At 33.0% G+C, this 13,870-nt stretch overlaps 1 protein-coding gene across 2 annotated transcripts; it reads right to left on the bottom strand.

Moving 5' to 3' along the window:
• Positions 1–2,296: 2,296 nt before the first annotated feature.
• LOC117918904 (histone acetyltransferase GCN5-like) lies at positions 2,297–13,063 on the bottom strand. 2 transcript variants are annotated; one of them, XM_034835876.1, is made up of 13 exons: positions 12,410–13,061; positions 10,427–10,491; positions 10,138–10,218; positions 9,804–9,875; positions 8,951–9,119; positions 8,204–8,247; positions 7,111–7,210; positions 6,721–6,789; positions 5,445–5,499; positions 4,696–4,814; positions 3,735–3,828; positions 2,706–2,847; positions 2,297–2,622 (listed from the first exon to the last, which is right to left on the bottom strand). In XM_034835876.1, exons 1-13 carry the CDS (start codon positions 12,956–12,958, stop codon positions 2,556–2,558), a joined length of 1,626 nt encoding a protein of 541 aa, XP_034691767.1. In that variant the 5' UTR covers positions 12,959–13,061; the 3' UTR covers positions 2,297–2,555. The 2 variants fall into 2 exon arrangements, with proteins under 2 accessions (XP_034691767.1, XP_034691768.1); XM_034835877.1 differs by lacking the exon at positions 2,706–2,847 and having other exon boundaries at positions 12,410–13,063.
• Positions 13,064–13,870: the final 807 nt, after the last annotated feature.

The following is a 13,870-nucleotide window of genomic DNA, read 5'->3' as shown; positions in this document are numbered from 1 at the left end:
TAGCATTTCAATGCTACTTTTCGAGATTCTCCATATACCTATTAAGTACACTTATTGCATATATGATATTAGGTTGTTACAAACAATCAAATATAAGAGGTAAGTAACTACATTAGGGTAATGAACTTTTGACATAAACCCCACCTCCTTCTTAGTACCAGGACATAACTAGGATGATAATCCAAAATGTGCAACAAAAGAGATACTTATATATGTTGGCTTCATTTGTGTTAAATCTTTATAGCACTAATCCATATACTTCCTTTGAGACATCTACAAATAGAGGATTTGCTAAAAGTAAGGGAGAAGAAAGATGATTGAAAAACTTAGATTAAAATAGTATAAAATATGCTATAGAGTAGGCATCTTCTTGAAGTAGGCATCTTATTTTGAGTGAAAGTGGAAAAAAGTGAAAATATCAAATGAAATAGATAAGACATATATTTAATGAAATTTCAAACCAATAGAGACTATGTACTTCACTAAAACCTCAAAAAAGGTTAATGACACAAACCCTTGGGTGATATGGGTCATGGCACCGAACTTGTCAACAAAAATGGCAACAAGCATAGGTGAGGCTGCTAGGTTGGGCACCACTCATTGGGTAGCATGGACTATGTCACCCAAATCATTGATAAGCATGCTTCCCTTATTTCATTTTCTCACACTCCTTTCACTTGATTCTTGTACTTCATGCCTTCTAGGAGGCTCCACTACATAGTTATGTGCTTAAAATGTCTACAAGACATCATAAACTAGAGAAAAGTGTCACAAATTCAAGCATACGGCGAGATCAATATTGCAAAATTGGGTGATTGAGGAATGTAGTTGATGATACAAATATTGAACAAAGAATATGATTTCTACTCTAATTTAAAGAAATATTTTACATCAATCAATTTTTCACTTCCATCTTTAGCTAATCTTTTATTTCTAAAATTTCATTTCAATGATTTACTCTTGTAGTTGAGTGCTTTTATTAACAATTTTATTTGTTTTGGTCTTTCTTTCCATACATGCTTTCCATCAATACCACACCTTAGCTCACCAATTACTAGATCCCAAGGTCTATTCTCTTTAATTCCTTTCTCAAATCCAAGGAATATGCACTTTATTGATTTCAGAATATGCTTTGATCTTTCTTCACTCCGCACATAGACATAAGCAGGACAACCAAATACTTTAAGAACTAAAAGATCAATTGGCTTACTTGACCATTCTTCTTTAGGAATCTTAAAATTAATTGTCAAACATAGAGACTAATTAATTATATAACAGGTTGTGTTGATATTCTTTGGTAATGATCATTACTTCTATCACATGTACCTAGCACATTCCAATGGTGTTTGATTCATTTTTTTCATTACTCCATTTTCCGTTGGAGTTCTTTTACATGTAAAATGTTGAGTGATATTAGAATTCCATTAGTACTTAAACAGCTTCCATGCTCAAGCTATTTGATATGAAATATTTTATGTAGCTTCCTATTTAGTTTTTAACAACTTTTTTCCATTGCTTAAATCTGACACTTCTTATGGATGGTAAAACTTCAGAGTTGTCTACCAAATTGTATAAATTTCCAATTTTCTTACTTTTTATGGTTATTGATACTCCTTTAACTATCTTAATTTTCCGTTCTTTAACTATGTAGGAACATCCCAAAACTCTACAAAACTCTTGAAATGGGATTCTCACCTCTATGAATCATGGGTGCATGAATCATGGGAAATCTAGTCAATAATGAAAAATTAGAAGAATGCAAGGAGATTAACATTGGTTGACCTGAGAATAAAATCCTTATAACTCTCCTAAATTGATGTAACATAAGTTAGCTTTAGATGGTGTTTGTTTTTTTTCTTAATTCTAAATAGAACCTTAATGCTTAATAGTGTTAAATATTAAATTGTTTGTTTTTATAGTATTTTATTTATATTAAGTATTCAAAAGTAAAAAAAAAAAATCAATATGTTATTCTTTCTATTTAGAAAAAACTACATATTTTGACTTTTTCTATTTAGTAAAAAGTTTATAATAAGTCATGAAAAAGTAGAAAAACAAACAACCTAAATTCCAAAACTAAATTGCTTTCAGTAAAAAGCCAAAAAAACAAACACCACCCTAGTATATTCGCCCTTCCCCTTTTTATCATTTTCCCACTTCATTACTTTTGATCTGCTATTTACCAATAGACCAACTCCATGGAAGGAGGCCCAAAATCCAAATTCCATTTTGCATACTATAATGCATGTTTCAAGTGATCAGAATATGGACCAAAATCTATACACAGTTCTGCTCATATTCCAAAGATGTAAATGAAGATAACATTCAATATAAACAAAAAGTTACATAAACTAAAGTTGTAAAGTAAAAATTTACATGACCATTATTTGTACCCTTTTGGGTGCAGTCACATTTGGTCATAAAGCATGACAACAACACATGTCCATATTCAAAATTAGGGTTAGATTAATACTGTTACAACTGCAATAACTCATCATCTACAGATTTGGATCTGAAACTACTGCAGATCTGTTTGCTTGAAAGTCTCGACTTAATTACTGCTGAATTTTGCTACTAGATTGGAGGCCTGCTTGAACTTTTCCTGAGAAAAAGGATTCCAGCCTGCAAATAAATGATCAAAGATAGAATCAGGAGTATTTTATATGTATTGTGTAAGGGAGCATGAGGAAGAATGGAAGACGTGCCTGGTGGCGCATTTATAATAAATTGTATCAGGAGAGTTGTAGGTGCGGGCATTTTTGAACATTGTCCTGACATCGGTAAGAAACATCTCCAATGTGATATAGTATTGCTCTGACTCCACCCTCTTAGACATTGTCTTCAAATCTGCAGCTCAAATGATAAGGATGAGGCGATCTGCCTAACAGAAATTTCTTAAAGGGGTATGGAAGATACATGTTTGCAATCTTAGAATTACTTGATATTAATTTGCAAAAGGTCATTATAACAGCTGGAGGAGAAAAGGCTGGAAAGAATGGAGTTTCCAAAATCAATACCAGCATTTCACTAGATTGCACCAACATCATGGTGATTCCAATGGGAAAGTGACTGGAGGAGGCAGGCAAAATAGAGAAAAATAAGGTTCCAGCTATTGAACCAAGCTCAAATATTAGATACCGGCAAGCAACATTTTGCCAGCAAGCGTACGACTCTCCTAGGCTACCCCTAGGCTCTTAAGATTGATAACAGGTGATCTTACTAATAAGAGAGTTTTCCAATAATCCAGCTATTTTCATAAGCAGTTAGTCACCAGTGGTACAAAAGGGTGACAGGAAAAAAAGAAAAAATAACAGCAGACAAGAACTGTTAGTAGCACATGGGTACACATGAAAGCAATCAACAAAATTGGTAGTCTCAAATAAAATTAAATTGTGCTCATAAGTTTGAACCTCCACAAATTGGTTTCACTTCCAACTGAACTCTGGCACAAAAATGGATTTTAAAACCTCAGTTAAAGAGCTCACTTTTTAGAGATGCCTTTCTCAACACGAGTTATGCATCATTACTTTTTCATTTTTCTGGTTTTTGAAAACATGAAATATTTTCATTCTGTCACCATATTGAAGTTGCTGGTTTCAATTTTATTAAGCAATTTCTGGTTTTCTTTGCAGAGGAAACAGCTGAAGTAAATCCAGAAAAATCTGACCATGTTTACAGTGTAGATATATAACTAAGGTTGTTAGAATGGATAACATCTACAAAATAGTTCTTACCCATAGGATCTTTGATGATGTCATAATAATCAGGCACATCACGTGCATCAACTGGTTCCTTGAACGGCCAAGCATCAGGATGATCATGCATTAACTGTTTAAATGAAAAACAATTTAATAAGAATCCAATGAACAAAATAAGGATAGGAAAGACAAATTGAAATGTATGCAAGGCAAAAAGATTTTGGGATGTGTATGGTGTTGGGGGATGGGTGGGGGAGAGAGAGAGAGAGAGGTAAGTAAAAATAAAGTGGAATGAAGCAACTTTGCAATTCTTCTATTCATAATGACAGAAACTAAAAGCTCCTTAGATGTCAAACACAAGTCCGTTAAGTCTCATCACTCTTGTGTGTCACATATAAAGACCTAACCAAGTCTGATATCCAAGAGAAATATGGAATCTAGCATGTGAGTTTGCCATTTTTGCAATTGCCTTGTTATCATTAATATATCATAACCACAAACTTCAGTCTAACAACTGTATAGTAAAATGAGAACACATGGACCTAACTATCTCTAGTTATTGGTTTCCCATTTTTTCATGGAAGTATTAATATATATTTGAAAGATAATCGAACTGTTGTGGCTAAAGGCTACCTATTGAAGAATGGTTACCCTAATGATCAAGCATAGAATTACCATAATAAAAAGGCATAAACACAAAATATTATAAAATAATCCCTGAAGAACAAAAAGTACTTTTTATCATGCAGCAATTTCTAACTAAACTCTACTTTTGCAGCCTTGAGTATTTCATTATACCATGTCATGGAAGCTTTTCTGCTTCCTTTGACAAATATGATTCAGAATGATCATCAACAAAAATTCTGTTACAGTATCCTTTTGTGAACATTACTTCATAGTTACAATTTTTATGCACTTGGGCTAAAAGTTAAATGATAATAATAATAAATAAAAATTAAAAATAAAATAAATTTGAAAAAAAAATTATAAAGCTTGCCTTTAAAAGTGAGCGCATGAATGCAGTTAGGGATTTTCTATTTGATGCTCTATCCGCAGAGGCACTTGTTGTTCTAAATCGAGAATGGCCATACTGATCAGGAGTCCACCCAGCCTCCTCTGTTATCAAATTTACACAAACTTAATATCAGAATATCCTAAGACTGTATTGAGCACATGCAAACATGCGCTTGAGCAGCAACTTGACACATGATTCTCTAAATGGTGTAACAAAAAAAGATTCAAATTAGCATGAAAGCTAATAAGAAACCACAGCATATAACACACCACTAAGAGGAGTTTGTATTAACTAGAAATCATAGTCTCGCATAAGAAATTTTATTGCTCTATCTCCACCTTCAGGCTTTAACAACAAGGCTGCTGACCATCATGATAACAATGGGAATATATCTGATCAAATATATTCCGCATGCTAAGTGTTCAACTTTAAAGAACACAGCTATTTATTAGGCTATATCTAATAAAATGTTCATCCAGTTCCCTGTATATTAGGAAATCAAAAATCGTGGTAAAGAATATACAAACACAGACATCATGTCAACACACAAATAAAAAAAGGGGGAGAGAAAAAAAAAATGAGAGAGAGAAGAAAATCATAGACAAATTTTGCAAAGAGTATATAGACAATGCAATTAAAACACAAATCAGCCCCACTGAAATCGAAGAAAAAAAAAAAAGTTTGATTCAAGAATCTTGAGTAAAGACAGGTTATAGAAAGTTGAAACTTACTCAAGCCAGGAATCTCCTCAACTTTGATGATCCTTCTTGGAATGCCAACTTCATTCTGAATAAATAACTTCTGAGTTAGAACTAACTATGAAACATACATCTTAATACATTCAAAACATACTTGAAAAAATGACAATGATAAGTATGCATCATAATGATGCACTTGTTCAATAAAGTGCATCATTATTTCATGGAAGCCTGGATTTGTGCACTTCACCAACATCTGGTCTACATGATCCAATTAGGGACCAGTCAATATCTTAGAATTTTGTATATAAAGTAGAAGAACACATTGATGAACCTAAGTTTTTTGAGATAAAGACACTTATTTTTTGAAGGAGAAACTTTATTTTGGGAAACAAATGTAACAAACAAGGAAGTCAAAAGACCAAAAAATTAATGAAGAATAGGGTAGCCCCAACCCACAAATAAAAAAAAAAGATATAAATTAAGAAAAGATTATAAACAGAAAAAAAGAAAAAAAGAGGTCTTCAGAAAACTCGTGTTATTTAAAAAATAATTACTGGATGTTTTCGAAGAACTTCCAATGGAGGGTTTATTTTTTTAAACAATGGAACTGCCTGGAACCTGAAACTCCAATAATCTGGTCTCTTTTTCCAGCTAACAGAAGCTGGGCTGGAAATCTTTCACAATGTAAGGTTCCCTATGAGCTTATTGGTGCAGCAAGATTTTCTGAACTTTTTTCTCTTTGATAAGCAAGTTATCGTTTTTGAGACATGAAATTTGAGATTGGCATTTTGGTTTTATTAAAGTTCCAATTTCATAAAACTTACAAACAGTTTGATGGTTTCCAAAATTTTCAAGGGATTTCTATAAAAAAATATTATAAAATAACGTAAAATATAATAACAAATTACAAAAAAATGTAATCAATCATACATTTGTTAACAAGGAACCTTGTAAAGTCAATCTTGTGCACATTTTTAAATTCAAACACACAATTTGAATAGCTAAAGGAATAATAGAAGTAAATGATACAATTCCATATTACTGCTCTTATAGATACTTAGTGTAACTCTAACTAGGCTAAGAGGTCCTATCCAACCTTTTCCTTTTGACATATTGCTTCCCAAGTCGGAAAGAGAGACACCTATCAGGTTACTTAAAAATAAAAATAAACGCCATTCCATTGCATTGTATAAAAACAGGTTAGATCATTCACAACTCCCTATTTTAAATGTGAAGCCAAACCAGACAAATTCAGTAAAAGGTCCAGGGAGCTTGCAAATGTAATAGTCAATAGTGGTGGCAATACCTTCTGAAAATCAATTCCTGTGTAGACAATATGACAGTTCGAGAGTTGCCTTATCTTTTCATCAATTGCCTATGATTGACAGAATAACAAGAAGACAAATAACATATTAGTGCGAGTTGTCTTATCTTTTCATCAATGGCCTACAATTGACAGAATAACAAGAAGACAAATAGCATATTAGTGCAAAAAAATTTATGATCATTGACAGAAAGTACAAATAGGATACATAGGTAGCAGCTTCTAAGAAGTAATAAAGATGATATACAGCAGGAACTTAAATGAAAGTTGTTTGGCAACGTTGGGAGTATCAAGGAGAAAGTAATGTAGTAGGTTAGGGTCTAAAACAATGCCTAAAATTTCAAACTGCCACAATAGCAAATCTCCACTCACCTGCCTCTGACGACGAATCATAGTTGACAGATCAGTGTATGGAAGCTTTGGATCAATTTTGCATTCCATAAGGATTCCTCCATCATAATCTTTGATGTACCTGAAATTCCATGAGATTCATATTAACGGTCTAGAAGCATGTGTGACGAGGTCTTATAAGTTACAACCCATGAAATACATCCAAATAAGGTTCTTCCAAGGTATAAGACATGAATTCAGAAAAAGAACGCCCTCAGTACCTCAGCTGAATAAACATCAGCTAACAAGCACTTTCTCACCAATGGCATAACTTGAATAATAAATAAACCAACACTTTTTTTTTTTTTTTTTGATAGGCAAATAATAAAATTTTATAAGCATCAAAGTACATGGGAAGTATATAACAGGCACCAAAAGGCACATACAATAAGGGAGGACACAAAAACAACTCCACTCACTTTGCGATTGTCCAACCAACCAACAAAATCGATTAAAGACATAGCACGTACATCCTCACCCACATGAAAAACTCATTAATTCCTTTCTTTTTAAATTGTTCAAAAAATGCACAAGGGAGCTACTCTTCAAACCTTTAAGAGAGTCTCTTTTACTATGACAGATTGCACCCAAGAAACACCAAACAGGGATAAAAGCAACTGCCAAAGGGCCCTTGTCTTGGTGCAAGGAAGGAGGATTTGATCAATGGATTCTTCTTTTAACTTTACAAAGATAACATCTATTAGCCAACGACCACCCTTTCCTTTGAAGTTTGTCTAAGGTCAACAGCTTTCCTCAACTTAGCCTCCCAAGTGAAGAAACATGCTTTAAAAGGAACACCTGGATTCCAAATTATGGCTGTTGCAGAAGGAATTAAAACCCCTGGTTCCAAGACAGAATATATAGACTTAACAAAAAACTTATCCTTCATTGAGCTTATCCACACCATCTTGTCCTCCCTCACTAAGATAAACCAGCACTTGTTCCACTTCTTATCAAAGGAAACACCTCAACAGCTTATTAAGTGTGCAATAAAACAGAGAAGCCATCCAAAATATTATGCAGGAAAACAACATAGGCAGTCTTAAATACTACCAGAGTAGGGCAAAAAACATACCCTTGCCATCTATCTTTCTCCAAGGAAATTTCTTTTGTAAAACCCTGTAAAGAAATAAATAAATTTAAAACAAATCGATTCCATCAGGGACAAGATACTATCAGAATCTAAAAAAGGCCAACTAAAAAAAAATTGTCAAACCATCAAAAACTGAGATTAACTCACATTTTCCAGAACATGTTATAGAGAAAGGCCTACATCAGACAAATTAAAAGTTCATATAAATTACTAAATAAATGATATTATGCACTAAATGAGCGATATTATGCTATAAGAAGTAATAAAGATTTCTAACTCTATCAACCAAACAACAACACCTAAGTTTCCTTCCTTTCCCCCAGTAAAGATTTAATAAAAAAGGACACATGCTGTGAAATGTTTATGATGGAGCAAAACAAAAGATTTTTATCCATTTATCTCCATTGACATTTTGCAAAGAAAAGGAAGAAAATTAGATATCAATTGCAATATCAGAACCACTCTAAATTAAATTAATCATACACCACTTAGTTATTCTAAGTTTTATTAAACCTGCCTGCCAGACCAGCATACAAAAAATCAATGATCACATTTAGATTTTTTTCCAAAGAAAAAAGGTTTTTTACACTAGATAATCTTGTCATCATTTCTTTAGAAAGAACCAAACATAGATTCCAGAAGCAACATAGTCATGCCTCCAAATTTATTGTGTAAACAAAAGTTCCAAAATTACAAGAACCACAAAACCAGGATAAAAAATAATCAAACCTGTTTGATAAAATAACCAACAGCATTGTTATCAGCATACGTCAGAAAATGAGTCAACCCATCAATATCACGTGCATACTGTTTTAAATGATTCATCAATCTGGTGCCATAGCCTTTTACTTGTTCATCAGCTGTGATAGCACAAAAGGCTATCTCTCCAAATTTTTGGCTGCAAATCAGTGAAAAACAGAAACATCACTTGGATGAAAATGTAATATCAATGGTGGAATAATTTAAAATGTTTGCACAATTTTTTCAAAGACCAAGCTAGGCTATTAAGAAACCCTAATATCTTTTTGCAACACCTATCACAAATCATTTATCTAATGTTAAATATGTTTATACTAACCGTATTAGAATAGCCATGTACATCAAGGTAAAGAAAGCTAATCAAAGCCAACAGATTCTGTCTCACCATACAGCATAAGGAAAAAAAGACGTACAAATTAAACATATGAAGCTTCAGTCAGCAGAAAACGGATAGAATAACAGAACTTACAGTTTCCAATGGCATAGGAAACGGAATATATATATATATATATAGATAGATAGATAGATAGATATAGAGAGAGAGAGAGAGAATGAAAATGGTCATATACGGGGACCCATCTTATAATTATTCATCACCATTTTAAATGATTAACTGTTTCTGCATATGTACACAGAGAGAGAGTTTGTTAAGCCCCCCCATCTAATAATATGACAAACACCAAATATTGGAAGGAAATATAACAAGATAAAAGGGGAACATCATTACAAACATTACCCAAAAAAAGAAAAACCAGAAACAGTAATTTAATCAGATACCCAAGGAAAAAAATAAGAAATTGTAATTACGTTAACACCAAATTACCTGACATATGGGCGGTATGTAATGCCACCAACAACCTGGTTACGTCTGATAACCATTACAGACTTGTGGCTTCTGCAAGAGAACCAATGTGAAATGCATAGATGAATATTTTGGAAGAATTGGAAACGTAGGTCACCAGAGAAGTCTGCAATGGCATACAGCAATAAAAAGCATTCCTAATATTTGTGCACATGGTTTTGAACTTCAAGCAACACTGTAAATTTTTTTTTTTTTTTTTTTTAATAGATAAGAAGCAATTCTATTGAAAAGAGACAAAAAGCGCACCAAGGTACACAAGCAACACTGTAATTTATGAAGATCTCAGGATGCTCACCGGTCCATAACAAGACGAACGATGTATTCCTTGGGCATATTTGGCAGTTGTCTGGCAAATACATTCTTCAATCCTATCAACCTGAAGAAAGCAAGAAATCAAGGAATAAATTGAGACTATTAATAATGCATTATAATCTAATGAATCACCAAACAGATAGTCATTATGTCAGTTTATTAAAGGCTGAGAATAACATTATGTCAAAATGAGAGTAGTTCTTAAATTTTTAGATGCAGGTTCATAAAGGGAAGAAGTAGCAACCATATGGATACTCAGGATGTAAGAGTACCAAATCATGTGCTGATCAACACCATCATTTCCAAGGCACACAAATTTGAGCCTTCCTGCTTCCTCCTGTAAGATTCCAAATAGATTATTCCATTAGAGTGAAGAGGTTATAATGCATTTGTCACATGGTTTAATGAAATTCTTAATTAGGAAAGACTTTCTTTTTAAAAAATTGGCACATGTATCAGCATTAAATTTATTGTTCATATGTTTTAAACCACCTTTACATATCAAACCATCTTTGCATATTAGGAAGAACTTTCTTTTTAAAGCATTGGTGCATGCATCAGCGTTAAACCATCTTTGAAAACCCATTTAGTTTGATCCTAAGAAAATGCCATAACAAAGGAAAAACAAACAGTTAACCAAGAAACTAATAGACACACACACACACACATATAGGCAACAAAAAATAATAAGGATGTTTAACCCAAAAACAATGCAGCAGAAGTGACTGACCAACAATTGTACAAATAAAATCAATATCTTTTAATAGTGAATAATTGAAATTTCAAATGAAATCTAATGTAAGCAAATTAATAAACACAAAATTCTAAGCCCTCTGACACAATAACTCCCATTAATCCAAAATTCTTTATAAATATCTCTGTTGTGTTCACCACAATTGCTTGTTACTAAACTTACCGTGATGGGCACCACTTGCCCCTAAACCACTATCCTTTGCAATTCCTAAGGACTTGATCTTGTTCATCAAATCATCTAGATTGACATTCATATATCTAGGATTATATGATCTATGTGAGCACTTTGTTATGGCTACAGGTTAGGGGAGATTGACATCCATATATCGAGGATTATATGATCTATGAAAATACTTAGTTATAGCTATGGGTTAGGGGAGATTGCTATTATCATTCGTCACTGTATTAATTTTTTTAATGCATTTTTGTTAAGAATCATATCAAATAAGATGATGATCTTCTTTCTTATTTCCTGCTATTCTTAGTATTCCCTAGAATTGACGAGATTTTTTATGCTTAGTTATTGGTATTTTTCCAAGAAAATCAGTAAGTTGTACAAAATGTGTCACACTGGGTCAGAACCATTGATGCAGTTTCTTAACTGAACAGCATTCTCACTCAAATAGACAAATTCATTCAGAATATTTTCTTATATTATTTTATAGATATGGAGATATTTTTTTTATTAGTCCTGAAATTCAAAGGACAGGTTTATCAGAATTTTCATGATTTTCTAGATTAATTCCCAAAGCCGCAGCATTAAAGCCCTGAATCATTCTAAAACAACTAATTATGAGATCCATATTTTTTATACAAGGATTGAAAATTTGTTAAATCGTTTAAAAAAAATTACAAAAATGGAGATTTTTTCTTTTTTCTTTTTTTTAATAGTTAATAAGAGTTTAACTTTAACAGTCACCCAACAAAATGGGATGCCAAACAAGAAAAAAGAAGGCAGAAGGAAGATAGAAAACCAAGACTCACCATACCACAAGTATGGTCCAACATACCAATAAAATCTACAAAAGATGGTCTCTTTGTCTCTATATATCTACCAAACCATACATAGAAAATTTAAGAAGCATTTTTCAGTTGTAACTCTGACTGTTTCATAACATCAAAGACTCTTCCTCTCCTCTCTTTTTATAAACACCAAAATAAACATGGCAGCACAATTCAGGATCATCTCATCACAAGTTTGATTGGATAAATACCATAATACAAGCAACAGCAATGTCGAGATGAGCAAGAAAAATCAAACATGAATAAAAATAAAAATAAAAGTTGCAGAAATTGGGCCTTTGAACTTGGAACTGAAAGCCCCAGCTCCAGGTCCTCTGGTTGCTTGCTTTATTTCTCGATGCTTTCTAATTGACTCAAAGTTTCATAAACCCAACACTAGCAGAAGCAATTCCACAATAACCCAGGATTTTCTAGTAAAACATGATTGAAATTCAAAACAAATTCAATGTAATCAAAATTTAAGAAACACAGAACCCTACCTCCCTTTTCAAACTCTCTTCTCTGGCGCAATAAGTCCCACTAGTCTGCATATTTTCTGTGAATATCTTCGTGGCGTCCTCCTTCACCACAATAGCCGGCACAGAACTAGTTCCAACCGGCGCCGCAGCCGAAGAACCTCCGTCCTTCCCAATTTCCGACGATTCCACTTTCACCGTCGAATTCTCCGGCTTGATCTTGGTATTACGGACTGCCGCTGAAGCCGTCGCACTGTTGTCCAGCCGCGCAGTGGTAAATGTCCGCATAGACTCGTTATCAAAGTCGTCCTCTTCGTCGTCGACGACAGCGTCCTCCTCGGAGTCATCGTCGGAATCGGAGCCGGGGCCCCCGGCGCGGGCGCTGATGCTATCGAGATCGTCATTGGAGGTAATGTCGGCGGAAAACGGTGGCGCGTGGTCGTCAGAGGTGAGCTTGCGCTTGTGGATTGAGGAAGTGGCGGAGGCGGAAGCGGAGGCGGAGGCAGAGTGTGAAGGGGATTGAGAGCTGCGAGAGCGTACTGGGGCTGTTGGGTGGGTAGAGTGAGTGTCCATTGTGTTGATTCAGAACGAGTTAGGGTTTTGCAGAGTTTAGGGTTTTAAGGTTGATGAAGATTGAAGCAGTGACGTCCTAGATTGGAACGGTGCCCACTTCCTATGATTGGCAACCGCCATTTTTAATGTTTTGCCTTTTTTTTTTTTAATTCTTTAAATAAAAATAAAATTTTCAAATAAAAATCATATTTTTAACAGATAGATTTTGAAAAGCACTTCGCTTGTTTGGCCATTCGAGAACGGTTCTCATTGGAAAGTCATCAAAGACGTTCAGGTGTAAAAATTGTTGTTGGTACTTAAGTCTTCAGATATTGTATACTTATTATATAAAAGTTTTTAAAATATTTTATACCTTTTCAAAATAACTCAAATTTATTCAAAAATGTATTAAAATAATTATCAAATAAATCCCTGATAATTTCTAAAAATTGAGAAATTAATGATCATTTAGCTCCACTTTTTATTTTTACTTTTAAAATAAAAATTAATAAATAACTTTTATATGAAATATGAAAATATAGAGAGAGAAAATTAAATTAAAAAAATAGACCTAAAATTAATAAATCATTTTTATATACTTTTTTATACAAGGATAAAAAAATTTGAAAAAAAAAACATAAAATTTAACTATTTTTAATTATGATTTTTTTTTTCATATTTTCTATGGTAAATTAAATATGAAAAATTTATTTTATTATTATTATTATTATTTAAGAACTAGTTAAAAATTGTAAGCTGACTATTAAGATGATGTTTGTTTTTTGACTGAATAGAAAAAGTCAAAATATTTGACTTTTTCTATTAAGCTAAAAATACTTTATTGGTATTAACCAACGTAACTAAAATGAACTTTTATCAATAAGTTTAGTTTAATTATGTTGGCTGATGTCAATGAGTTACTTTTAACTTAAT

Source organism: Vitis riparia, chromosome 7 (assembly GCF_004353265.1).
Source record: "Vitis riparia cultivar Riparia Gloire de Montpellier isolate 1030 chromosome 7, EGFV_Vit.rip_1.0, whole genome shotgun sequence".
Classification (NCBI taxonomy): domain Eukaryota; kingdom Viridiplantae; phylum Streptophyta; class Magnoliopsida; order Vitales; family Vitaceae; genus Vitis; species Vitis riparia.
The sequence above is the reverse complement of the archived record's forward strand: the minus strand, read 5'-3'. Positions and strand labels throughout refer to the sequence as shown.